Consider the following 25,684-nt stretch of genomic DNA (forward strand, 5'->3'; position numbering starts at 1 on the left):
ATAAAAATGTTCTGGAGGTGGATGGTGGCGATAGTGGCACAAAGTGAATGTACTTAATGCCACTGAACTGTACACTTAAAAATGGTTAAGGCAGCAAATTGTTATGTCACATACATTTTCTACAATTAAAATAAATAATTTTTAATTAAAAAATTAATTAAAGGCCAGGCACAGTGGCTCATGCCTTAATCTCAGCACTTTAGGACGCCAAGGCAGGCGACTCAACTGAAGTCGGGTGTTTGAGACCAGCCTGACCAACATGGTGAAATCTCATCTCTACTAAAAATACAAAAATTAGCCAGGCGTGGTGGCATGTGCCTGTAATCCCAGCTACTCAGGAGGCCGAGGCAGGAGAATCTCTTGAACCCAAGAGGCGGAGGTTGCAGTGAGCCAAGATGGTGCTACTGCATTCCAGCCTGGCCTGGGAGATAGAGTGAGACTCCGTCTCAAAAAAAAAAAAATTAATTAAATGGGAATAAGAAAGAAACTAACTTGATTCTCTGAAGATTTGGGCAACAACTGGCACAAGGGTGGGGAACAGGAAAGGGAGAAGAGTGGTATTTGTATTTAATGCCCATTAGACAACAGGACCAGGTTCTAATTGCAGCTCTGTTACCTACTTGCTGGCTGAACCTAGGCAACTCTCTTAACAGCTTTCAACTCTGGAAGAGGAACAGGGCTGTAGGGAGGACAAGGAGACGCTGGATGTAAATTGATGTCCATTGTACATAAATTGCAACACAAATGCATGGAAATATTATTATTATCTGCTGAAAGGGGGCAAGGTTACCAACCTGCAGAGAAGGAAGGTGAAGAGCAGCAAGGAGGTGGTAATGGGAGGATGCTTTTGAGATCTGGATGGGAGTCATGAAGGTTTAGGTCAGCCCAGTGGGGAATAAGATAGGAAAAACAGAAAAGAGGGCTAGAGTTTCCTGAGCTGGAGGGAGGGTCCTCGAGCATGGATTACAGAGGTCCAGGCAGCGCACTTTGGGGAATTCTTATAAGACCCTATGGTAGCCTAACAGAGGAGGAATGAAGAGCTCTGAAAATTGTCAGGGGTCACTAAGATAAGAGTGAATACATTTCTGAAAATACTGACCCTAAGTCCCACCCTGAGAAAAAGGAGGAGTAAATGAAGACCGATTGGAGAGCATTGATCAGAGTCAACATTTTTCCAAATTCTGGCACTATATCCCTGGCAGTATTGGAAGGGATTTCAGTTGGCACACAGGCTCACATCAAAAGGCATAGCCATTTCAATTTTCATTCAATCTTTCCTATGACTTCCAAGACAAAGCCACTGGTTGGTGCTATTATGTTTTATGTACCTCTCTAAACTTTGTGAGTCTTGGGTCTTTATTTGAGAAAGAGAGCAATTTCAGTAGGCAATAATGTCTAGTTTGGAAATCAGCAAATCTGGCCTACTGCCTGGTTTTGTAAGTAAAGGTGTTTTGTTTTGTTTTGTTTTGTTTTGTTTTGTTTTGTTGGAGATGGAGTCTCCCTCTGTCATCCAGGCTGGAGTGCAGTGGTGCGATCTCGGCTTACTGCAACCTCCACCTCTCTGGTTCAAGCGATTCTCCTGCCTCAGCCTCTTGAATAGCTGGGACTACAGGCATGGGCAACCACACCCAGTTATTTTTTGTATTTTTAGTAGACAAGGTTTCACCATGTTGGACAGGCTGGTTTCAAACTCCTGACCTCAGGTGATCTGCCCACCTCAGCCTCCCAAAGTGCTGGGATTACAGTAAAGTTTTACTGGAATGCAGCCACACTCATTCATTTACATATCATCTCTGGCTCTTTCACCATGCAGTAGTCCGTTTTCATACTGCTATAAAGACACACCCAAGCCTGGGTAATTTATAAAGGAAAGAGGTTTAATTGACTCACAGCTCAGCATGGCTGGGGAGGCCTCAGGAAACTTACAATCATGGTAGAAGGGGAAGGGAAAGTAAGGCACCTTCTTCACAAGGCGGCAGGAAGGAGAAGTGCCCAGCAAAGGTAGATGAACCCCTTAGATCTCGTGAGAACTCACTATCACCAGAACAGCATGGGGGAAACCACCCCAATGATCTAATTACCTCTACCTGGTCTCTCCCTTGACAGGTGGGGATAATGAGAATTATGTGGATTATAATTTGAGATGAGATTTGGGTCGGGACACAAAGCCAAACCATATCACACTACAATGGCAGTGTTAAATGCTTGTAACAGAGATCAACAGGATTCCCTGCAAAGCCCCAAACGTTTACTATCGGGTCCAATACAGAAAACGTTTGAGTACCCCTGGTCTGATTTAATTACAATTGTTTTGTGTTCAGTGTATTTATTTCCAAGTACTTTCTATCTAAGTCACACCAGTTTTTCACTGATGGTGACAGTAAGTGTAGTTTTAACAAATACATTTTTTTTTTTGAGACAGAGTCTTGCTTTGTCGCCCAGGCTGGAGTGCAGTGGCGCAATCTCGGCTCACTGCAAGCTCCGCCCCCCAGGTTCATGCCATTCTCCTGCCTCAGCCTCCTGAGTAGCTTGGACTACAGGCACCTGCCACCACGCCTGGCTAATTTTTTTGTATTTTTTTAGTAGAGACAACAAATCCATTTTTAAAAATTAACAAAATAATACAATATTAACAAACAAACGTAATATTCTATAATAAGAGACGTAGATTGCAGGGAATGTTACACTTATGCAGTAAGTCAGGCTTGATAAACACTGGATTACGAGAGTAGGGAGCGTTGAGGGATTTGAGGATGATGAAGATAAAGAGCCTCTTTGGTAGAGGTAAGGGATCTGAAAGATAAAATGGGTCTGGGAAGAGGATTTCATGAAAATAAAGGATTTATACCCATCTAAGAAGGGTGAGACAGCACTGCACGTCCTAATAGATTTAGCGAGGGTAGTGTGGGGAGGCCAAGGGACGGGCAGCTGCAACCAAGTGAAGCCGAGGTTGGCAAAGGGGAGAAAATGATGGTGTCAGAGAGTCATGGGTGGATGCCTTCCAACCTGGGGTTTTCCTTACATAAGCATCATGGCAGAAATGTAAAGATTCCCAGTGGCAACCACAACAATAACACTTGCCCCTGTTTACAGAGTGCGGGTTCTAAGCACTTTACACCCATGAACTCACTTAAGCCTCACAGTAACCCTGTGAGGAAATTGAAGCACAGAGAAGGTAAGTGACTTGCTCAAGGTCACACAGCAGGTGAGTGGCACAGCTGGGCACTTTACTAAGCTCTGCACCATGAAAAGGCAAGCAGGCCTAATGAACAGGCTGGCATGGCTAGACCCGCCCAACATCTGAACCTGCCACCCAGAAGGTGACTGGGCCTTTGTCATTCATGGAGTCAGGTCTGGGATCTGTGACACTGGGTCAGCTGAGCACCTGACTAGTCCATCCTGGTCTCAGTCGCCTGCCATTTAGGATCCAGGTCATGGAGAAGCTGTCATCTGGTGACATCACAGATGACAAATCATGATGACTTTGCCAAGGGAGTGACAAGGTCTCAGTTGCCGAGAAGGGGCAGAGCTGTGAGGCAGCAGCAGAAAGACAAACCTCTCAGAGGCACAGGGGTGGCTGCAGCCCCAACAGCCCAGCAAAATCTCAGAAGGAGAGAGGCAGAGGGGCCCTCAGTGACAAAATTGGAAGTTGCAGGCCAGGGCCTAGGCATCTGCCTGTGCCTCCCACACCGTGTTATGGTTCAGAAAGCAAATGTCTAGAGGAGTATAACAGATGCCTACTGTCTTATACTTCCCTGTTTTTGCAATTTTTTCGGAAATTATTAAATTGCAATATAATCTGAAATCATATCATTCATGTGTTAATTATTGCCTCCACTCTTAGCATGTTATCTCTGTGATGTTCGGTCAAGATCAAGATCACACTTGATCTTGATCCTGCTGCCTGACCCATAGTTGGTGCTAATAATATTGGTTCAATTTAAATCCCACTTCAGCTCAAACTTCGAAATGTGTAGGGGTCACTTAGGGTTACCTGCTCATGGAGAATGAGCACCTTGGCTTGGTGAACAGAGGGAACAGCAGCCAGAACCCAAGCAGGGTGAGAAGACCGCACCTTCTCAGCCTCTCGCCCAGGGACACAGACAGAGCCAACAGCATCTCCGTGTCCCCAGAGGAGACCGGGAGGGGTTGAAGCATTTGTCCCCGTGCCTGGTGGCATGGTGGGCCACCTTCAATCGGGATCTGACTTTGCAATTATGTTTTTTTCTGAAAACTTGGTTTGAGAGTCTAAATTTTCTATCTATACTACAGCTGGAAATCAAAGGATGTCCAAATAAACAAACAAACCTTTTAGCTATTGCTATGGGCTGTGTTTGAATTCTGTCCTCCCAATTCATATGCTGAAATCCTAACCCCTAGTAACTCAGACTGGGACTTTATTTGGAAGTAGATCTTTGCAGACCTAATTAGTTAGGATGAGTTCATACTGGAGCAGGATGGTGCTTCTTATAACAGGGGAAATGTGGACACAGACATGCTCACAGGGAGAACGCCATGTGAAGATAAAGGCGAAGATCGAAGTGGTGCATCTACAAGGCAAGGAACGTCACAGATGGCCAGCAAGCCACCCAGAGCTAGGGCTGAGGCCTGGACCCCATTCTCCCTCACAGCCCTCAAGGGAACCAACCCTGGAGACACCCTGATCTCAAGACTTCCAGGTTCCAGAACTGGGAGATGACACATTTCTGTTGTTCGAGCCACCGCGCTGTGCTGTTTTGTTACGGCAGCCCTGGCAAAGCCTGCAGCTGTTTCCAGCTGTGGATCCAGCCTTGGCAAATGAACAAGTCCCAAAGGATCTCCGTGAGAAGAAGAGGGTGGTGTTCTTCTTGCTAACGGGGGTGCAGCAAACTGCTCTCTGATCACCTGCCCCTGGTCCACGCCTGCCTCCGCCCAGGCAGTTTCTGGTTCCCACACTTGGGGCCACCCTCCTCACTCACTTTCATCTCCCTTCTTTTCTTTCTAGCCTGCCCCCTCCAGGGCTCCAGACTCACCTGGCTTTGCATCAAACGTCACAGTAGGTCTCTCCCAGCTGTGCAAATACTGAGGCTGCCTCAACACCCAGGAGTGGTAACTCTGGGAAACAAGAGTAAGAAAGATACACAGGGGCAGAGGTGGAGGGGCACTTCACAGCCTGGCCAGTCACCTGGAGCGGGGTCATGGTTAGCCATTTGCCAGAATGGCCAGGTATTATGAGAGGGAACGAAGACCATGGAACTGAGAGTACAATGTGGCCTATTTCTGTAAGGAAGAAGGATGTTTATGGTTCTGCAGGATGCGTCCCAAGGAGTTCATGCTAATTAGCTCTGGATACTGAAATAGCAAATGGTTTCAATTTTCTTCCTTTTGCTCGTAAATAGGGCATAGTATTTTAGCCGGAAACGCGTGAGTGTGTTTGTGTGTGCAAAAATAGTAATACAGTCATCCCTCTGTATCTGGGGGTTCCATGTCTGTAGATTCAACCAACCATGAACCTAAAATATTCAGAAAAACCACAAATATAAATAATAATACAATAAAAAACATGAATAAAAACATGAATAACAACTATTTACATAGCATTTACATCATATTAGGTATTATAAGTCATCTAGAGATGATTTAAAGCATACAGGAGGATGTACCTAAGTGTTTTTTTGTTTTTTTTGTCGTTGTTTTTTTGAGACAGGATCTCCCTCACTCTGTTTTCCAGGCTGGAGTGCAGTGGCATAATCACAGCTCACTGCTGCAGCCTTGACCTCCGGGGCTCAAGCAATCCTCTTGCCTCAGCCTCCTGAGTAGCTAGGACTACAGGCATACATCACCACACCTGGCCAATTTTTGTGTTTTTTGTGGAGACGGGATATCCCTATGTTGCCCAGGCTGGTCTCAAACTCCTGAGCTCAAGCAATCCGCCCGCCTCGGCCTCTCAAAGCTCCAGGATTACAGGCTTGAGTCACTGCACCCAGCTGCACATAGGTTCTATATAAGGAATTTGAGCATCTGCAGATTCTGGTAGCCCCAGAGGTCCTGGAGCCCATCCCCCACAGACAAGGGACAACTGTACTGAAAATCTTGAGTAGATCCAGAACCTAAGGAATCAGCATTTCCCTGGATGTTCGATGTCTATGTCAAGTGAGGCTGACCAGAAGTGGGGTAGAAGGGGAAGCTTTCTTTGTTATCTGCTGCCGACTAGAAGTGGGGTAGAAGGGGAAGCTTTCTTTGTTATCTGCTGCTGACCAGAAGTGGGGTAGAAGGGGAAGCTTTCTTTGTGATCTGCTGCTCTTTGACATCTGCTGCTCTTTGACCCAGCGTGTTAGATGGGACTGCATTGACCAGTCATGCCGGTTGACTCAGAACCAAAGGATTTTCCAGCATGCAGAAATTTTAGTGCTGTCCATGGTGGACTAGAGCCACACACACAGGACTCTGCAAAGGGACCTGGGAACTTGTATATGGCTAGACCAGAACTCATCAGCCCGGCCCTGTGCAGACACAGCAGCAGTGCTTGTCCTAGCACTGGGGAGAGGCCATTGCTGTCCATCAATAGTTTTTCCCAAGAGACTCTCTCCTACTCAAAGCGGGGAACAATAAATTGAAAGAGTCATGGCTTCCCCAGCAATGCGAGGTGTTCCTGTAGGTACCTGGCCCCTTCCGAGGACCTAGTGGGACAGGTGGCAAGTACTGAGAGGGAGATTGGCCTCAGCTACTTCCCACTTTGAGATGCTCCAGCGTGTTCACCTGGCTTGGCTCAAGTCTCTTGGCATTTCAGATCCTAAGAGCTATGGTTTAGGTCATCCCCTGCCACCTTCCCCGAAATATTTTCTGAAAGTTTCTTTCTCATCCTGGCTTATTTTACACATAGAAAAATGAAGGCCGGGCATGGTGGCTCATGCCTGTAATCCCAGCACTTTGGGAGGTGGAGGTGGGCAGATCATCTGAGGTCAGGAGTTCGAGACCAGCCTGGCCAAGTAGAGTTTGAAACTCCGTCTCTACTACAAATACAAAAATTAGACAGGCATGGTCGTGGGTGCCTGTAATTCCAGCTACTCCAGAGGCTGAGGCAGGAGAATTGTTTGAACTTGGGAGGCAGAGGTTGCAGTGAGCCAAGATCACACCATTGCACTCCAGCCTGGGCGACAAGAATGAAACTCTGTCTCAAAAAAAAGGAAATCAGCTCCACCTACTTATTCTCACCCTCTGGGGAAGGCAAAGGTGAGAGTGTAAATTATTTTCATTTATCTGGGGAAACTGAGGCCCAGAGAGGTTTGGTGCCTTGTTCGAGCCTCCCTGTGAATCAGGGACAGAGGGGTGGCTGTCTGTAGCCCTGCCAAGGACTGCCGCTGCATTTTCCTCATTTGATGTTCACACCTACAACCCCTGTGAGCGGCCACGGGGATAAGATCGCTCCATTCCATGCAGAAGGGATGCAAGCAGTGTCTGGAAGGGCTTACAGGGTCATCTATTATGAGAAAGAAAATGAACATAAAATGAGTTCATGTCGAAAACACAGAGGCAACAGGCCACGGAAACATCCCTTGACTTTTGCCTGGGAATTGCCCTTCGGTCCATACAGAATCCACTGCAGAAAGAGGCCAGAAGTTTCTTCTCACCCTGTTGTCTTCTCTCTGTCCCCTCTCTGTCCACTCTGTCTTTTCCATCTCTGCCCCTTTCCCGCCCTTATCCTTCCTGTCCATCATCCTAGGGAGCTCAGATCCTTCTGTCTGCAGAGTGAGGACTCTACAAGGAGGCAAAACTTCTCTTGCTAACATGGACCAATTCTTACAGCAACACTTCAAAATCGATTGATGTTACAAACTCTTGTCTATGTCCTTTACTAAAACCTTGCCCCCCAAGGAAGAGAGTAGGGCAGAGAGGTGAAGAGGAATGGAAACTCCACCATTCCACCCCACTATACTAGATGAAGCAGCTGTGCCTCTGAAACAGGGCACTCAGGCTCTCTGGCTCCCAGGGGTTAGAGAACAAGGCACAGAACAGCCCCTCCCCCAGAATCACAGGACCGCCAACTTGGCAGATGCATCCAAGGGCACCCTGACTCCTCTGCCACGTGGATTGTAGGTCCCAGCGATGAGCAGCCCAATTAACAGTGATGTCAGACTGTTTGGGTCCAGATCATTCCTGAGCCATGAAACAGTTAAGAAATATCCTGCCCCACTGGCTGCCATGCTCATAAAGGTAGACCCACGTGTACTTCCTTGTGGCTCCAAGACACGCCAGCTCGCTCATTTGCTTACACCCAGCAGGCAGAGAAGGCAGCAGCAGGCAGGACCGCCACCCTCCCATGCAAATCACCCCCGGGAGTGCAGCCGGGCTCCTCCCGCTCCTCCTGGGCAATGCTCCTGGGGAGTCTGTGGGGAAGATGCCATCCAGGCCGCTGTGCGCTCTTCCTCATCCTCGCCCTCCTGCTGGATGCAGTCGGCCTGGTCGTTTTGCTGCTGGGGATCTTGGCCCCCCTGAGTTACTGGGACTTCTTCGTCTACACAGGTGCCCTGACCCTGGCTTTCAGCCTACTGCTCTGGATCATCTGGTATTCCCTCAACATCGAAGTGTCTCCTGAAAAACTGGACCTGTAGTTTGGCCATGGGTAGAGGAGAAGAGATGCAGGTGCTGTATGCAGACATGTCTGTGAACCTGGGGCCCTTGGGCAGCAACACATTACAGCTTCCACCTAGCAAGCCACGCCGGGACCAGGTGAGTACACACAAGACCTACCTGGCAGGGTGGCCAGAGAGGCTTGGACAAGTAGGGGCAAGACCAGGCCTCCTGAGGCTGCATGAGCAAATAGCCGGACACTGCACCCTGACTGGGGATCCTGTGGCCTCAGGTCCTGCTGGGGTGGCCAGCCAAGAGGACATGGGGCAGGTGTTTTCTCCTCTGGGCCCTTTTCCTCACAGAGGCTGGAAAGAGAGTCTCAACAGCCCCTTCCACCCCTGATATGCCACGAACGATCCTGACTTCCAGGCACAATGGGAAGTTATCCCTTTAGCTTGGAACTTGGGGAGTAAAAGACCCCATCTGGGTTCTCTGTTGGGAAGAATCTCTGCTGGGGAGAAAAGTCTTTAGCACGGGAGAGGATGGAAAGTTCCCCAATGACTCTTGTGCCCTTGCATGCGTGAAGGGGTGTGAACTGGGCTACGGTAAAAGCAAACAGAGCAGAACCACCCAGAACGGCCCCTCTCATTCACTTCCTCCCTGCACCTGCCCAGATGGGATACATGAAGTGGGGTAGAGACTACTCGCCTCCATGCCCACTCAGTGCACACACCTCCTCTCTCTGCAGTGTTCCCACCCCACCCTCACTCACACTCACACGCAGCTAACACATGTGCCCAGCCAGTCTCCAAGACCCAGAAGTCAAGAGAGTTTGGCTTCATGGATTTCATCAGCTGAGTTGCACACCACAGCTCAGTCTATTGTGTGCAACTAAAGAGGCAGAGAGTTGTAAGATTTTTTCACATCAAGACAGAGTCCCAGAGACAGAGTGGTGTGGTCCTTACAACCCTGAATTAGAGATGGACAGCTCTCTCCAGGGAACTGAAGTCAGAGCCACGGTCCATTGGGCAGCCATACCCTCCTCCCCAGGTGGACCCAACCTGCACGCAGGTGTATCCAGGCACTCCCGTTTCTTACTCCCTTACCAGAAGTAAGAGCAAAGGTCGTTGCTGAGTTGAAAGAAGGAAATAATAATTGTGTCTTTTGTGGGGGATTACACCTGACTCTCAGAACTCAGAGAAAAGAGAAGCAAATTGAAGAGGTCTCAGTAGAGTAAGGTAAGCCCATACCTAGGAAATGATGTAGAAAAAGATGAGAAGTCAGTCCCACTCTGATCTTCAACACTTGTTATCTGGGTGATGTGGGCCAGGTTGCACACTCTGGGCCTCAGGATTCTCATCTGTAAGATGAAGAGAATATTTCAGGCCCTTATTGCTGCAACAATCGAAAAGAGATAAGGCAGGGAAAGGCTGTACAATTGATGTGGTCCTTACACCAGATGCCAAGCATACAAAACACATAATCTGGGATGAGTTAACTGACCCAAAGTCCAAATGTGAAGTACCTTGGTGTCTCTCAAATTGGTAGTGGTGGGGGTCAACTCGCACTTTGCATCAGGAAGCTTCAGAGCAAAAAGGGACCCTGATTTGTGTGCTGGTACGTTGGAATGTGTTAGGTAGGCACTGTGCAAGACACTGGGGATAAGAAATGAGACACATGGACCAGGCACAGTGACTCGCACCTGTAATCCTAGCATTTTGGGAGGCCGAGGCAGGCAGATCACTTGAGGTCAGGAGTTCAAGACCAGCCTGGGCAACGTGGTGAAACCCCATCTCCACCAAAAATACAAAAATTTAGCCATGCATGGTGATGCACACCTGTAATCCCAGCTATTCAGAAGGTTGAAGCAGAAGGATTGCTGGAGCCCAGGAGGCACAGGCTGCAGTGAGCAGAGATTGCACCACTGCATTCCAACCTGGGCGGCAGAGTGAGACCCGTCTCAATTAAAAAAAAAGAAAAAGAAAAAGAAAAAGACACATGACATGGGGGCTCTACTCTCAGGGAGTTTACCATCAGGTGAGAAAGACAGACACTCACCAAAGATTCACATTTACAGAAGTAAAATAACAAAGTCAGGTCTGCCCTGGGAAGGAGAGGAGCATCCTCCCACAAGAATATTCAATAGAGAAACTGACCCAGAAGATGGAGTCAGGGAAGGCTTCCTGGAGGAGGTGATGTTAGGCTGAATGCCAAAGGAAGGGTGGGAGGCGAATGGAAAGTCTTTCAGGGAGAGGCAATGGCTTGGGCAAAGGTCCTGGGATAACTGGAAATAAAAGACGACAGGGAGACTGAAGGGCAGAGAGCAAATGTCGGAGAGGGTTAGGGCTCTGTGGTAGACAGAGGCCAGATCTGGCAGGGCCTCCAAGGCCCTCCGAAGGATTTTGGTCATTACTTGAAGAACAATAAGAATCCACTGAGGGCCGGGCGCAGTGGCTCACGCCTGTAATCCCAGTACTTTGGGAGGCCGAGGCAGGCAGATCACGAGGTCAGGAGATCGAGACCACGGTGAAACCCCGTCTCTACTAAAAATACAAAAAATTAGCTGGGCACAGTGGCAGGCACCTGTAGTCCCAGCTACTTGGGAGGCTGAGGCAGGAGAATGGCGTGAACCTGGGAGGCGGAGCTTGCAGTGAGCTGAGATCACGCCACTGCACTCCAGCCTGGGCGACAGAGCAAGACTCCGTCTCAAAAAAAAAAAAAAAAAGAAAAGAAAAAAAGAATCCATTGAAGAGATGTAAGCAGAGGTAGGGGCTTAAAGTAATTGGACCTGTGTTTCCAAAAGACCACCCCGGCCACAGTATAGATTATGATGGTTATGATTATTACCAGCTGAAACCCATTTTGGGAGCCAAGACAAATACCCAAACAACACAGAGTCCCCATTGTGAGGCTCCCTGCCCTGAACTGCCTTCCCTCATTGAACAGAAATTCAATAGCCCGGCGCTGAAGAACATGGGCCATACCTAGACTCTCTGGCTTGAATCAAGTTTTATTCCTTTCCAGCAACGTGACTTGGGGCAAGTTACGTCACCTCTCCGTGCCCCATTACTCCAAATATGTAAAATGGAGATGGTGCTAATAATAGCCACTGCGTCATAAGGATGTTGCCCAGATTAGGTGGATTAATATTTGTTCAGCACTATGCAAATGATGACTAAACAAAGCGTCAGTCACGATGCAGGTAGCCAGCACATTACAGAGGGTGAGGCCCTGAAGCATTAGCATCAATTCTAATGGCAATTACAACATTAGGATTTTTCAGTAGATATGAGACTGAATGCTGCTCCAGAATGCCAGGGTTTTGTCCTGGTTCAAAGAAACTTTGGAAGTTTTAATATGCTCTTTATTGTATTCGTTACTGAACCTCCATCCCCTGACACATTTCAAGGATGGCCCAGAGTGACAGATTCGTGTGTGCTGAGACCTGCTGTCAGCACGTTGCTCACTTATGGGGTTGCCCAACCCTCCTCCACCCCATGGCCTTGGGCAAGTCATTTTACTTCCCTTTAGAGTTAAAGATGTGGTTTCCGGCCAGGCACGGTGGCTCATGCCTGTAATCCCACCACTTTGGGAGGCTGAGGCGGGCGGATCACAAGGTCAGGAGATCGAAACCATCCTGGCTAACACGTTAAAACCCTGTCTCTACTAAAAATATACAAAAATTAACCAGGTGTGGTGGCAGGCACCTGTAGTCCCAGCTACTCGGGAGGCTGAGGCAGGAGAATGGTGCAGACCTGGGAGGCAGAGCTTGCAGTGAGCCAAGATCGCACCACTGCACTCCAGCCTGGGCGACAGAGCCAGACTCCCTCTCAAAAAAAAAAGATGTGGTTTCCAAGGGAGGTTTCAAACTGTGTTCTGCCAATGTCCCTGGAAGGGAATTGGGCCTGGGGTGAGGGGCAGAGTGAGGGGACAGGAGTCCAGCAGCCCTACCCACCCCACAACACACATTTCACCCAGAACAGTGGAGTTCTCAGCAGCTTTGCACATTAAACTGGCACGTAAGACTTGACATGAACACAAGCTTCTGATGCCAAAAAATATTTGAAAAGCAGCTCATCTCAATTCCCCCACAGCCTACGACCTTTGGCCTATATGTCAACGCCAGACACAGTCAGGATTTACGGGTGGACTGTAACTGGCTTTGCCAGCTCTCTCATTCTCAGAGCAGGGTAAAAGGAAAGAATGTGGGCTCCCTGCATTCAGAGCTGATGCCAACATTCCTAGCCCAGCCTTCAGAGGCTCTGTAAGATGAGGTTGAGGCCGGGCACGATGGCTCATGCCTGTCATCCCAGCGCTTTTGAAGGCCAAGGCCAGAGGATCACTTGAGGCCAGAAGTTGGAGACCAGCCTGGCCAACATACTGAAACCGTGTCTCTACTAAAAATACAAAAAATAGCCAGGCATCGTGGCATGTGCCTGTAATCTCAGCTACTTGGGAGTCTGAGGCAGGAGAATAGCTTGAACCCGGGAGGCGGAGATTGCAGTGAGCCAAGATCATGCCACTGCACTCCAGCCTGGGCAGCAGAGCAAGACTCCATCCCAAAAAAAGAAAAAAAAAAATGAGGTTGATAGGACCTGCCCCCACCCTGCCCCAGAGATGAGGAGGTGCCATGCCCGGTCCGGACAGGGCAGGGGCCTGGCTGCCCCGCAAGGGCCTCCACCCACAGCCTGCTTGGTTCTCCAGAGACAGAGGGCAGGGTGGCTGCTGAACCTCAAAGGCACCCCCCAGGAAGTTTCAGGGCCAGAGGCTGATTTTTATAGATCAGCTGTGCTCCAAGAGAGACAGGCTGCCGTTTGATTTTATCACCTGGTCGCTGCATTTTCAGATTTTTTTTTTGCTCCATTTTCCACTCCTTGGTTATTTCCTGCAGATAAAGATAAGTCCCCAAGCAAAGTCAGATGAAGACTCTTGTCCTTTTTTAACAGGGTGTCCAAGACTACACACCCAAACAATACACACACACCAACACCCCACACACGTACACACACATCCCTCTTCTACTACGCATGTGTTCATGAACAAACACGCCCCCCACACACTCACACCTACCACACACACCCAGAAACACACACTCACAGAAACAAACACACCCACTCTCACACCAACCAAAGCCAAAAGGCTCACAGCCTTGAGCCTTGGCAAATGAAACTTGTTCCTCCACTTCGACTTTTTCCAACAAGGCAGCCTCTCCCCTCTGCCCACAGAGGAGGTCAGTGGAGCTGCCAAGACAGCTCAAAGGTGAGCCTGGTAAAAAGCCCTCCTCTCCTGCTCAGTGAGTCTGTGCCCCAAGCAGACACAGTGCCAGGGCTGTGTGGAGGAGCAAACATTTCTCTGATCTCTCCAAGGATTTTTAATCTAAGGGGAGAGATAAGGCATGTGCACAATACTTCACAAAGTTTCCAAGGGAAAATGCGTTGCAGGAGATAAGCACAGTCTTGCCAGGGCTCTGAAAGCTGAGAGGAGGCACAGAACCTCCTGGCTGGGGGAAGCATGCTGTGTGTGGTTCTGGCTGGGCTGCTAAGGAACAGGTAAGAATGTGACAAGCAGAGATGGCACAGGGACAGCAGCAGTAGGTGGTGGGTAGGGGGGCAGTCCAGGCAAAAGGAAGGACTGCAGAAACGAACGAATTAGGGTGTCTAGGAAAAGCTGAGCAGACACATTTGCCTGGGGGTTGGGGTCTTCAGTGTTGGCTGTGCAGGACTTTGAACACCAGGTGAGGAGGGTTCTGACACTAGGCGAGGAGGGAGGAGCCTTCAATGGTGTTAGATACTAGAGAGCAGCATGATCAAGCTTTGCCTGTAGAAGAGTAACTAAGCATCGTGTGCAGAATGGATGAGAGAGAAGCAGCAGAGAGACAGCAAGGCCATTCAGCAAACTCAGGTGGCAGGTAATAAAAGAGCTCAAGCTGAAATGATGGCCACGCAGGGGAGGGGAGAAGAGCAGAGACTGCATGAGTGGAGAACGGCCTGTCCTGTTCTACAGCAGGTCGGGGGTGGCATTGTCAAAGACTTCAGAAAGCACCCCCCGGGGCATGGAATGAGGGAGGTCAGAAGAAGGCATGAGTTTGTTTAAAATGATTCATTTTCTTTTGAACATGCAGAGTTTGATATGTAAATGGTGTATGAGCAGAACTACCTAATTGACATTGAATGTGCAGATTTTAAACTCAGAAGAAAGATCAGATGTGGAGGGAGAGGTTAGGGGTTAGAGACATGTGGATGAGATTACAGAGGGTGAGGATGTAGAGAGAAAAGGGATTGGGAGAGTGTGGAAGGAAGGAAGGAAGGAAGGAAGGAAGGAAGGAAGGAAGGAAGGAAGGAAGGAAGGAAAGGAGGGAGGGAGGGAGGGAGGGAAGGGGGGCAGAAAGAAAGGAGAAAAGAACACTAAGATTCACTGAACCAGGCCCTAAGGTTGCACATTATCCCATTTCACCCTATCAACAAGGCCACGAGAAAAGTATTATTATCATCATCATCATCATTATTCCCCTCTCTTACAGATAAGGATAATAAGGTGTGTGGAGGTTAAGTAACTTGTCCAACATAATGGAACGAGGCAGTGATCGAGCCAGATTGTAAAACCAGGTATATCTGACCCTATGGTTTATGCTGTTTCCATAAGACCAGGGGTAGGCAACTGCAACCTATGGGCCAAATCGGGCCCTCCTCCTGTTCTTGTAGATAGTGTTTTATTGGAGCACAGCCTGGCTCATTCACTCTCATATTATCTATGGCTGTTTCATGCTATAGTGGCAGGGTCGAGCAATGGTAACTGAGACCATGTGGCCTGCAGCGCCTATGACATTTACTACCTGGCCCTTTACAGAAAACATTTGCCAGCCCTGGCCTAGTCACGTATGTTTCCTATAGGAGCCAGGTCAGAACCTCGAGCCATGCCTGCATGTGGGGAACGGGAAAAGGAAGGCAGATGGAAGAGCCCAAATGGAAGTTCCCAGTAATAATATGGAAGAGACGTTATGCCAATGGCAAAGAGGACAAAGAAGGACAATTATCAAGAGTGAGGGGAACTGACCATCAAATGCTTCAAAGCTATCAAAAAAAGGCTGAAGCCAAGGAAAGGCAGTTAGGCAGACCCGGCAATGTGCCTTTCTCAGTAAATTGTGGAGACAGAAATCAGATGATGCTACTTATCGAGTGGCTAAAGATGGGTGAGGAGCAAGTGCAGATTCATCTTCAAAGTATTTGGTGATGAGATTAAGAGGGTAGGGCAGTCACCCACTGGCAGAACCGTGCTAAGGTGGGAATTTTTAGAGAAAGGATATAGGACATTGAGCAAGACAGTAAGTGGAGGAGAGAAAGTCAGCAGAGAGGAAAAGAGGATGCTGAAGTGATAGACGAAGACGAATCTGTGATTACATCCAAGGTGGAGGTTGAGACAGAATCCAGCGAGCAGAGAGGGGTAGGCATCAGCTTTGCCTGCAAGGAAGGGTAAGGAGAGGGAACTAAGATTTGATGAGAATCTTGATATTTATTAAGCCAATCACTTATTTTCATGATCTCATTCAGTGCTTACAACTCTGTGAGTGAGGGATTCAAATTTCCATTTTCCAGGCAAAGGAAGCTGAGTCTCATGTGGTTTCAGGGCTAGCCCAAGGTAACAGTGCCATGGAGAGGCTGCTCTAGGATTCAAGCCTATGTCTGGCAACTCCAAAGACTATGCTGGTTTCACCACACACAGGCTTGAAATTGATAGATTTGGGTTGGGGGCTGATCCATTTTATCTTCCTTGGTTCAACACAGGTCCCATCTGATGGAGGAGAATCAATTCAAGGAGATGCCCTCCCTTTACAGCACACCGTTTAACAGCATCCAGGAGGAACGAGAAGCTGCAATGCGGAGGCTTTCAAAGTACTCACAAGGATGCCCGAGAACAGCTGTGATGCCAGGCTTCTGGCAGGTTCCAGGCTCCATCACAAGCCCAGCATCCCTGCACCAGATCTGACATCACTGCTGCTGTGCCAGCTGTTTATGAAGGGACTGAGTAGCTAGCAGGTTTTATGGCAGGAGCCCTGCCGGGGGCTTAGACACCAAAAGAGAAGTCTCATCCTCTGCAGTTCTTCTTGTGAATGTCCTTTTAGAAAAACAATTAGAACCAACCACAGGCACCGAAGTCCAAATGGGATCTCCTGCGAGCACATATCAAGCAGGATTGTTGCTATTTCTCCTCACTGGCTCTTTGGACAGACTGTGTGAGCTCCTGGAGGGTTCCACTATATCTACCCTTTGATACTGACCAGTTGGCACATGGTGACATATTCCAATGTGTTGATTGCAAACATGGAACGTACAGCCAGTGCTGTGTGCGGGAAGACTCTCTCCTCCTCAGTGGGGCCACACCGTGCACTATTAATGCAGCCCCACTTGTTTGCACAGCCTGGCCATGCAGTGGCTCATATCGAGCTTTTAGCCAACTGAAACCCCCTGTGCGTTTTTCTGACAAGCCAGCTAGGCCTCTGCTATGCTGTCCTTGTGTCTTTCATTTGATGACCTTAAGGGCAGGACTGTTTTTAGCTTAAGTTACAGCTGGTCAAGTCCAGCCCAAGGACAACACCTCTGAGGGTCAAGCCTCATAGGCTAACCAGATAGATGTGCCCTGCTTTGCCAGCCACCGGAGCCCGACCTGCCCCACTAATTTATATTTCCCCTGGTCTCGTTTTGTACTTTTTATTTATATTTCGCCCTTAAAGTGTATGTGTCTTTTATAAGCTGCCTCCAATCTTTCATGGTACGAGGCAGTTACCTAAATAAAGAAGGAGATTTGGCCTTTGTTTTCATGTAACAGGACAGATTTGGAAGTCTTTGTGATCTCATGACAGTTCTCCCAGTTTTAGGATATCCTTTTCCCATTTGTTTAACCTGCCTTGGTGCAAATCCTGTAATTCTACACTCAGTACAGTGCCTCCAGGGAAGGGACACGTAGATCATGGTGTGATAAAGACAGAGCAAGGATGGGCGCGGTGGCTCACGCTTGTAATCCCAGCACTTTGGGAGGCTGAGGCAGGTGGATTACGAGGTCAAGAGATGGAGATGGTCCTGACCAACATGATGAAACCCCGTCTCTACTAAAAATACAAAAATTAGCTGGGGGTGGTGGCACACACCTGTAGTCCCAGCTACTTGGGAGGCTGAGGCAGAAGAATCACTTGAACCTGGGAGGCAGAGTTTGCAGTGAGCCAAGATCATGCTACTTCACTCCAGCCTGGTGACAGAGTGAGACTCTGTCTCAAAAAAAAGACAGACCACAGGTTATCCTGACACCATGAAGTCTCCTGGCATCTCTGTGCTCTGCCACCAGCCTACTGTCTCTGAATTGGGCTGGACTCAGAAACCTGAAGAGCTATCACAAAAGAACATTTGGAATTAAGAAGAAAGATTTCTTTCCTACTCAGAATCTCCCCCAACCACCTTCACTTGTAATCCTCTCCATCTTCCCAGTTGGAAGTTTCTTTCTATGTTTGAGCTGACTATACACCGTGAGGGACCAGAGCCTCTTACTTGGGGTTCTAAAGTTCACAGGGAAGGAAAAGTTGCATGTAATCAAAATCATTCTGAAAAATTCCTTGGGAAGACATTGTGTTGGAGGCCACATGACTTCTCTTAATGAGACCAGCATAGTTGTTTTGTTTTGTTTTAATTCTAGAAGTGGAACCATTTTCTGTTTTCTTTGGCTGGGTACCAATTGCAATCATTGGCTTTCACTTAGTAGAAGCCACACTGTTCAAAATATGCACATCTTAAAAAACTAAGATCACACTTAGGCCAGAGCACATGTTCACATCTAAGAGAGATTGAAGGAGCTCGGAGTGGCTGGACAACAGAATCTGACCTCACATGTCACACTCACTCTAGGGAATTTCCCGCACTATTTACATCATCCTCTCTCACACTTGGGCTGTTAGTCTGCAAGTTAAATGCATATATGATGGTTCTCCATATAGAGCATTTGTTCGACCCAATTAGAGGCCATGCTGCCTGGTAGAATGACTATAGAATAAATCTGTGATAATAGGAGTAAGGGGTGAATTAAATGCAGTCCCCGCTGATTACTTACTAGTCTTTAGATTAGCCTGCAGGAAGAAAAGGGAGGCCCACAGAGGAGGATTTCCTGGAGTTTATCATTGACCACCCAGCAACCACATTTAAGAACTGAAACTGAGAGGGCCACCTAGACAGTGCATGTGGAAATTGCAGGGCAATTCCTCCAGGGCAAGGCTTGCTCCGTACCTGAGCATCTACAAGGACACCACTCAGAGAGAGTCCTTACAGTACAGAATTGGAGGACATGAGCCCTGAAGCCATCTTTTTTTGTTTTTGTTTTTTTTGAGAAGGAGTTTCTTTCTTTCACCCAGGCTGGAGTCGAGTAGCACGATCCTGGCTCACTGCAACCTCCGCCTTCTGGTTTCAAACGATTCTCCTGCCTCAGTCTCCCGAGTAGCTGGGATTACAGGTGCCTGCCACCATGCCCGGCTAATTTTTGTATTTTTAGTAGAGACAGGGTTTCACCATGTTGGCCAGACTGGTCTCGAACTGCTGACCTCGTGATCCACCTGCCTCGGCCTCCCAAAGTGCTGGGATTACATCTTGAAAACCATGGAGCCATGCTTCTCCAACTGTATGCAAATCACTTGGGGATCTTGTTAAATGCACATTCACAGTAGCTCATGCTTGTAATCCCAGCACTTTGGGAGGCCGATGTGGGTGGTTCTCTTGAGTCCAGGAGTTTGAGACCAGCATGGGCAACATGATGAAACCCAGCCTCTACAAAAAATGCAAGAATTAACTGGGCATGGTGGCACATGCCTATAATCCCAGCTACTTGGGAAGCTGAGGCAGAAGGATCACCGGAACCTCAGGTAGTTGAGGCTGCAGTGAACCGTGATTGCACCGCTGTACTCCACCTGGGTGACAGAGTAAGATCCCGACTCAAAAAATAAAATAAAATAAAATAAAAATATATACATTCAGATTCAGTAGGTCTGGGGAGGGCCCTAAGACTCCGCACTTCTAACAAGCTCACAGGCCATGCTGCTGCTACTGGTTCCTGAGGCACTTTGAAGAGAGAGGCTCTCAAGCAACCCGATCATTTCAGGGATGTGGAAACTGAAACCGCAGGTAAAGCGGCTTCACCAAGTTCAAGCAACTGAAAAGTGACAGATTCAGGTCTGGAGCCCAGGTCTCCAGGTTGCCAGTCGAGGCCTCTTTCCTCTTCTCTTTCCGAGAAGCCCCAGCCCCAGACTGGCTTCTCCCGAGCCCTACTGAGCCTCAGGCAGAACAAGCAAGCGAGCAGGTCAGCAGCTGTGGAAGTGAGGCACGCTCACACTGCCGAGGAGTCATGCACCTTCCCCCCTCGGGCCTCACCCCGGCTGTGCCGCGTGCCCAGGAATGAGCAGGCCTCCACGCTGCTCTGTGTCACTTCAGATGCCACAGCGCTGAGCCCATGGGTGCCCCTCACGCAGGGCAGGGTGGGAGGAGGAAATAGGAGGGGCCACAGTGCCACCAGGCAGCTCCACACTGAGCCCGACTACGTCATCTGGACTTGTCCTCCCAGAAAGCTCTCCACCAAAGGGCTGGGCATGGTGAGCCTCCTGCTGTTCCCCAGGCCCACCTCATGGCCCCTCCTCCTGGTCATTTCCTCTGGACGCAATTGGGCCTTTTCAGTGACCTGAACTCTGTCGACCATGCCACTTACAGGCTGAGTGACTATAGGTAGCCCTCTCCTATTAGGAGGTAATAATAATGACATCACAATCACAAATGATCCAGCACCAGTCTTCAGGACTTCTGCAGCCTCCTGAATTGGCAAATACCTTAGAAGGTATCATGCCTCACGTCTGTAATCCCAGCACTTTGGGAGGTCAAGGCAGATGGATCACCTGAGATCGGGAGTTCGAGACCAGCCTGACCAACGTGGAGAAGCCCCTTCTCTACTAAAAATACAAAATTAGCCTGGTATAGTGGTGCATGCCTGTAATCCCAGCTACTCAGGAGGTTGAAGAAGGAGAATCGCTTGAACCCAGGAGGCGGAGGTTGCGGTGAGCCAAGATCACACCATTGCACTCCAACAGCAAAACTCTGTCTCAAAAAAAAAAAAATCTAAATGTAGAGCTGTAAATCTTAGGCCATCACCTCCTGATTCTAGGGCTATAAACCTGTTATTTTCAAAGCTATTTAAAGTAAGGTTTGCCATAATGACCAAGTCCACATTTCTCACAACCTCATCCCCATGGCTTATTGCAGAGATGACCAACAGGACCCACAAAACCAGGGGAAGGCGGTCATACTAGGTGGAAAGGCAGCCCACCCCCCAATCAGTAGCCTCTAAGTCCCTCAGATTGAACTCATCTTTCAGTGAAATTACAGTACGATTGAGGAAGGGGAGCTTATCCTGGCTGGATCACAAGCTGACCACCACCATTGAGGCAGGCTCAGAAATGTATTTGCACAAAGGATCGAAGAGCCTCCTGGGTAAAAACAAACCCTAAGCGTTCAGGGAGTCAGGCAAACAGGCTTGGCCTAGTAGCAGAAACTTCACTCGGGTATGTTTAGCTTCCTTTACCTTCCAACTGCGTTTGTTCTCAGGGAAAAAGGGCTGCAAGAAGGAATAGATTGAATTGCGGGGGAAACATACTCTTTATGATACTGGGATACACATCTCAGCACTTGAAGGCATCCAGCATACACTTGTGTCTGTTCCTGGTAGACAGAGTAATAATCTGGCAGAAAAATAAAACAATAGATGCCAACTAATAGCTGACTGAACTTGTTTAAGAGCTGACTCAGTTCTTCCAAGACTCCCAGAAGTTTCTTGGCAGGGCAGTCACACAAGGGGAATAGGTGCTAGCCAGGAAAGCAAGGATAACAAAAAAACCATTTCTTGTCAGGGGTTTTGGGAAGAAAGGCTCAGAATACCAGAAGCTGAATATGAATCTGGGAATACCACAGCTTTGCTGTGTGAGCCAGTGCTGTGCACAGATCCAAGGACTAAACAAAGGGAATGGCCAGAAGCAGGTGCCTCTGACTTTACAGTAGCCACATGGTTTCAGGCTTACATGCATTCCTTTATTCAAAGATGGTCACCTCAGGCCTCATTCCAGCCTGGGTCCCAAAGACTGCCTCAACCGGAACATGGAAGGTTCCTTAGCATTTGACGCTGGTAACTTTTAGAAAAGGAAGGGAGAAGTAAGGTACAGATTCCCACTGGGGCCACCCTGCCATCGGACACCTCTGCCATACCCCATACTGCACTGGTCTGTGTGTACCTAAACCCCCCAAGTCAGCATGCAAATAATTTGCATGCCATTTCTACACACTATTTTGTAAGTTAACACCTTAAATGCCTAATTCGGCCCACCTCTGCTTTCCAAGTTTCGGCACCCAGTTTACTATTATCTCTTTCTTTTCTTTCCTTTCTTGTTTCTCTTTCTTCAAACCGGCTGCTCCTGCACCAGCCCCAGACCTCGAGAACAACGCTTACCTATTTCACTCACTTCACTTCCAGCCAAAGCCACAGGCTTATCCCTCAGTGAAAAGGACAGAGGCCCTCCACCAAAGCTTTTTTGTGTGTTGGGCACATACCCAACATGCACAGCCTCAGCTTGGATGTCCTCTCACCCCGACCCCATCTTTCTGACTAATCCCCTCCACCCCCTCATCAATCTGGGACTCTGTGGCCCTCCCTTCCCAAGTTCACATCTACCTCCCTGGCTGCAGCTATTCAGAATCTGAACTCTGACCCCTGCCCAGAACCTCTCACCCTGAAGGAGAGTCCAGGGTTACAACACCCAATGCCAGGCCTCTGCAGCTCCCTGGGAACAGCAGAGCAGTGATTCTCAAAGTGCAGTCCCTGGACCAGCAGCCTCAGCCTCCCCTAGGAGCTTGTTAGAATTGCAAAGACTTTAGCACTCCGTAGAGTAACCAACTCATCCCAGTTTCCCCAGGACTTTCTTGGTTTCAGTATTGAAAATTGCACATCCTGAGAACCCTGATCAGTCCTGGGCAAACCAGGCTGACTGGTGGTCCTAACTTTATCCTAGACCTGCTAACGGAGCAGCTACGGGGGTGGGGGTCAGCAATGGGTATTCAACGAGCCCTCCAGGGGATTCTGATGTCCGCTCAAGTCTTAGAACTTCACCTTAAAGGGTTTTTTACGCTGAATTTGTGCCTGCCTGAGGGCTGCCCTCTGGGTGAACCCCTCTTGTCCATCTTCTCTCTGGGCACAGGAAAACAAACCATGTCACTTGGAGTCCTCCCAGATTGCACCAGCCCCAAGCAGCTCTATCAGCTGTGAAGAACCTCAAGTCCTGTACAGCTCATACCGTCTTAAGTCACCTGCAACAGGTGTCCTTGCCAGCTACGGGGGTGCACTCATTTCTCCTCCCAGCTCTTTCACATTTCAAATTTCAAGGAAGTCGAGTTTCCTTTTGTTTGGGGAAAAAGTCATGTGGGATGGGGGAGTTTGCTGGGCCTGGTGTAAAAAAAGGAGGGAAGAGGCAGGAGAGGGGTCTGGGTGGGGTGGGGGAAGGGTGAAAGGTATTGAGGGAATGATGTTGATGAAGGGAGGATTAAAAGAAGGCTGGGATGGAGAACAGTGGTGGCAAAGCCATGGAAGAGAGAAAGTGAGACGCGAGTAAACGGGAAAAGGTGTTTCTCAAAGTGTGGTTCCAGTGGACCAGCTGCGGCAGTAGCCCCTGGGACCTTGTGGGACATACAGAGTCTCAGTCTCACCACAGATCTACTTAATCAGAAACTCTGGGATTGGGTCCTGGTGTCTGCAGTTTAAAAAGTCTTCCCGGCCGGGCATGGTGGCTCTTGCCTGTAATCCCAGCACTTTGGGAGGCCAAGGCGGGTGGATCACAAGTTCAGGAGATTGAGACAATCCTGGCTAACACGGTGAAACCCTGTCTCTACTAAAAATACAAAAAATTAGCTGGGCGTGGTGGCGGGCGCCTGTAGTCCCAGCTACTCGGGAGGCTAAGGCAGCAGAATCGCTTGAACCCAGGAGGTGGAGCTTGCAGTGAGCCAAGATCGTGCCACTGCACTCCAGCCTGGGCGACAGAGGGAGACTCCATCTCAAAAAAAAAAAAAAAAAAAAAAAAGGCTTCCCAGTGATTCTGATGCCAGCTAAGGTCTGAGAACCACTGGGCAAAGCAACTGTATTTCTTTAAGCAAGCATCCTACTCCCCTTGAGGCTAGGTTTTCTCGTTTTCAAATTTCTGCCTGGTTATAGTGGCTCAGGAGAGAGACGGGGATTCTCCTAATGTGGCTCTCTCAAATAACACCTCTTGCTGCTGGCCTAAAGACTTCCTGAGTCACACATGGGGACAAATGGCTGTGACATCTGCCTTTCCCTCATGGCTCTCGCTGTACCATTGGTCCCGCCAGCCTAGGGCAGCTCTAGACTGGGCTGCCTCTAGTGCTGTGTCATTTCCAAATCTAGTCAATATCAAAACCCTCCTTTATAGTTTTATCTCCTCTCTCCCTTGTCTTGACACAGGTTGTCTGCCAAAGAGACTGTAATCATTAAAGAATAATTAATTGATTTCCCCATGATTTATTAATCAAACATATCCATAACCCCATAACTGGGTATACAAAAACATAAAACAAATGTATTATGATTTCCATTAGAGTTTTTGAAACATTTAAAACAATCCATTACAATTTCCATAAACCCCCGGGGATCTGGGAGGAACAAATGAAACCAGAGATCCAGATCTCAAAGGCCTGTGTGAACAAAGGTAGCAAAAGACGCAATCAACTAAATGCCTGTTGGCGCTTGTCACTCTCCCCCAACCCTCAGCTACTCAGGACTTTGTCCCCTTTCACAAACCCCACCCCTTCCCTTTTCTGGGAATCCCCAAATGGCTTCTCATGTGGGCTCACAAACACACCCAGTACTAACTCAGCGGGGTCTGTGGGCTGGCTGCTGCTTTGCCTGTCCCCAGCTGCTCAGCCTTTCCTAAACTGGCAGCCCCTACTAGACCCCACCTCCACCTCCTGCAACATAAGGCTTCATTTTTCACCATTAAATCCACCAGAAAATGCCAGAGTGCCTGGCAGTGTGGCAGAGTAGGGAGGCAAGGCCCGGTGCCCCAGCGGTCCCCTCTGTCACAGCAATCTCAGAGCCATGCTGCTTGGGCCACACTATGATGCAAGGTGCTAGAAAATTCTATTTTCCATGTCCACCCCCAGGGCCCTGCTCACACAGGAATTCATGGCAGAATGGAGCTGGGAGGCAGATGGAGCGATGGAGACCATATGCTCAGGATTCCTCTTCCCCTCCCGTGACAAAGGCTTTGCCCCCGCTTCTGGCTGGAGGGGCCTGCCCTCTCCTTGCTTGGGACACTTGTCAATCAACACACCTTAATGACAGAGGAGAGAAGAATCAAGACCTGGGGATGGAGCTGGAAGAGGCCGGCCTCGAACAAGGAATATCTTGAAAGCCTCTTTTTATCATTAAAGTGTGTACGAATGTTACCTTTTACTCCATCATACACTTGTGCTTGTCCACTGTGTTTTAAATGTCCTCAGATCTTCAAGTATAATGGCATCGTTCTACCTGCGGATTTAACTTTCCTCTGGCACAACGATGTGGACCCCCAGACAGCCACACAGCACAGCTGAGAAGGAATTCTCGTGGCTGGCAGCAATTCTCTGTCATAGGCTGGAAGGCTCTTGATTAACAAGTTTCAAATTAGCCAGGGCTCAAGATCAAGAGGCACTACTCTTTATTTTATTTATTTTATTTTGTTTTATATTTTATTTATTTATTTATTTATTTTGAGATGGAGTCTCGCTCTGTCGCCCAGGCTGGAGTGCGGTGGCATGATCTCGGCTCACCGCAACCTCCACCTCCCGGATTCAAGCAATTCTCCTGCCTCAGCCTCACGAGTAGCTGGGATTACAGGCACCCGCCATCATGCCCTGCTAATTTTTGTAATTTTAGTAAAGGCAGGGTTTCATCATGTTGGTCAGGCTGGTCTCAAACTCCTGACCTCCAGTGATCCACCTGCTTCGGCCTCCCAAAGTGCTGGGATTACAGGCGTAAGCCACCACGCCCAGCCGAGGCACCACTCTTATGCAAGCTTCACGTG

At 48.7% G+C, this 25,684-nt stretch overlaps 2 protein-coding genes and 1 long non-coding RNA gene across 4 annotated transcripts in view; 2 read left to right on the forward strand and 1 right to left on the reverse strand.

Annotated features, from left to right (window-relative positions):
• The window catches only part of ADPRM (ADP-ribose/CDP-alcohol diphosphatase, manganese dependent), a 144,783-nt gene that overhangs the window by 27,892 nt on the left and 91,207 nt on the right, over nt 1-25,684 (reverse strand). The window contains exon 5 of one of the 2 annotated variants that reach the window (XM_063628333.1): nt 9,749-9,910. The exons of the other annotated variant lie outside the window; for it this stretch is intronic. The gene's annotated coding sequence lies outside the window, so the exon portion shown is untranslated. Of the gene's footprint in view, nt 1-9,748; nt 9,911-25,684 lie in introns of those variants that run through there. 2 annotated transcript variants of the gene reach the window in all.
• Nucleotides 8,352-17,425, forward strand: TMEM238L (transmembrane protein 238 like). The gene is made up of 2 exons (XM_063628338.1): nt 8,352-8,709; nt 16,332-17,425. Exon 1 carries the CDS (start codon nt 8,352-8,354, stop codon nt 8,589-8,591), a length of 240 nt encoding a protein of 79 aa, XP_063484408.1. The 3' UTR covers nt 8,592-8,709; nt 16,332-17,425.
• Nucleotides 20,358-25,082, forward strand: LOC129470470 (uncharacterized). The gene is made up of 2 exons (XR_008653236.2): nt 20,358-20,623; nt 24,783-25,082. It is a non-coding gene; the product is annotated as an uncharacterized lncRNA (long non-coding RNA).

This window comes from Symphalangus syndactylus, chromosome 20 (genome assembly GCF_028878055.3).
Source record: "Symphalangus syndactylus isolate Jambi chromosome 20, NHGRI_mSymSyn1-v2.1_pri, whole genome shotgun sequence".
NCBI classification, from domain to species: domain Eukaryota; kingdom Metazoa; phylum Chordata; class Mammalia; order Primates; family Hylobatidae; genus Symphalangus; species Symphalangus syndactylus.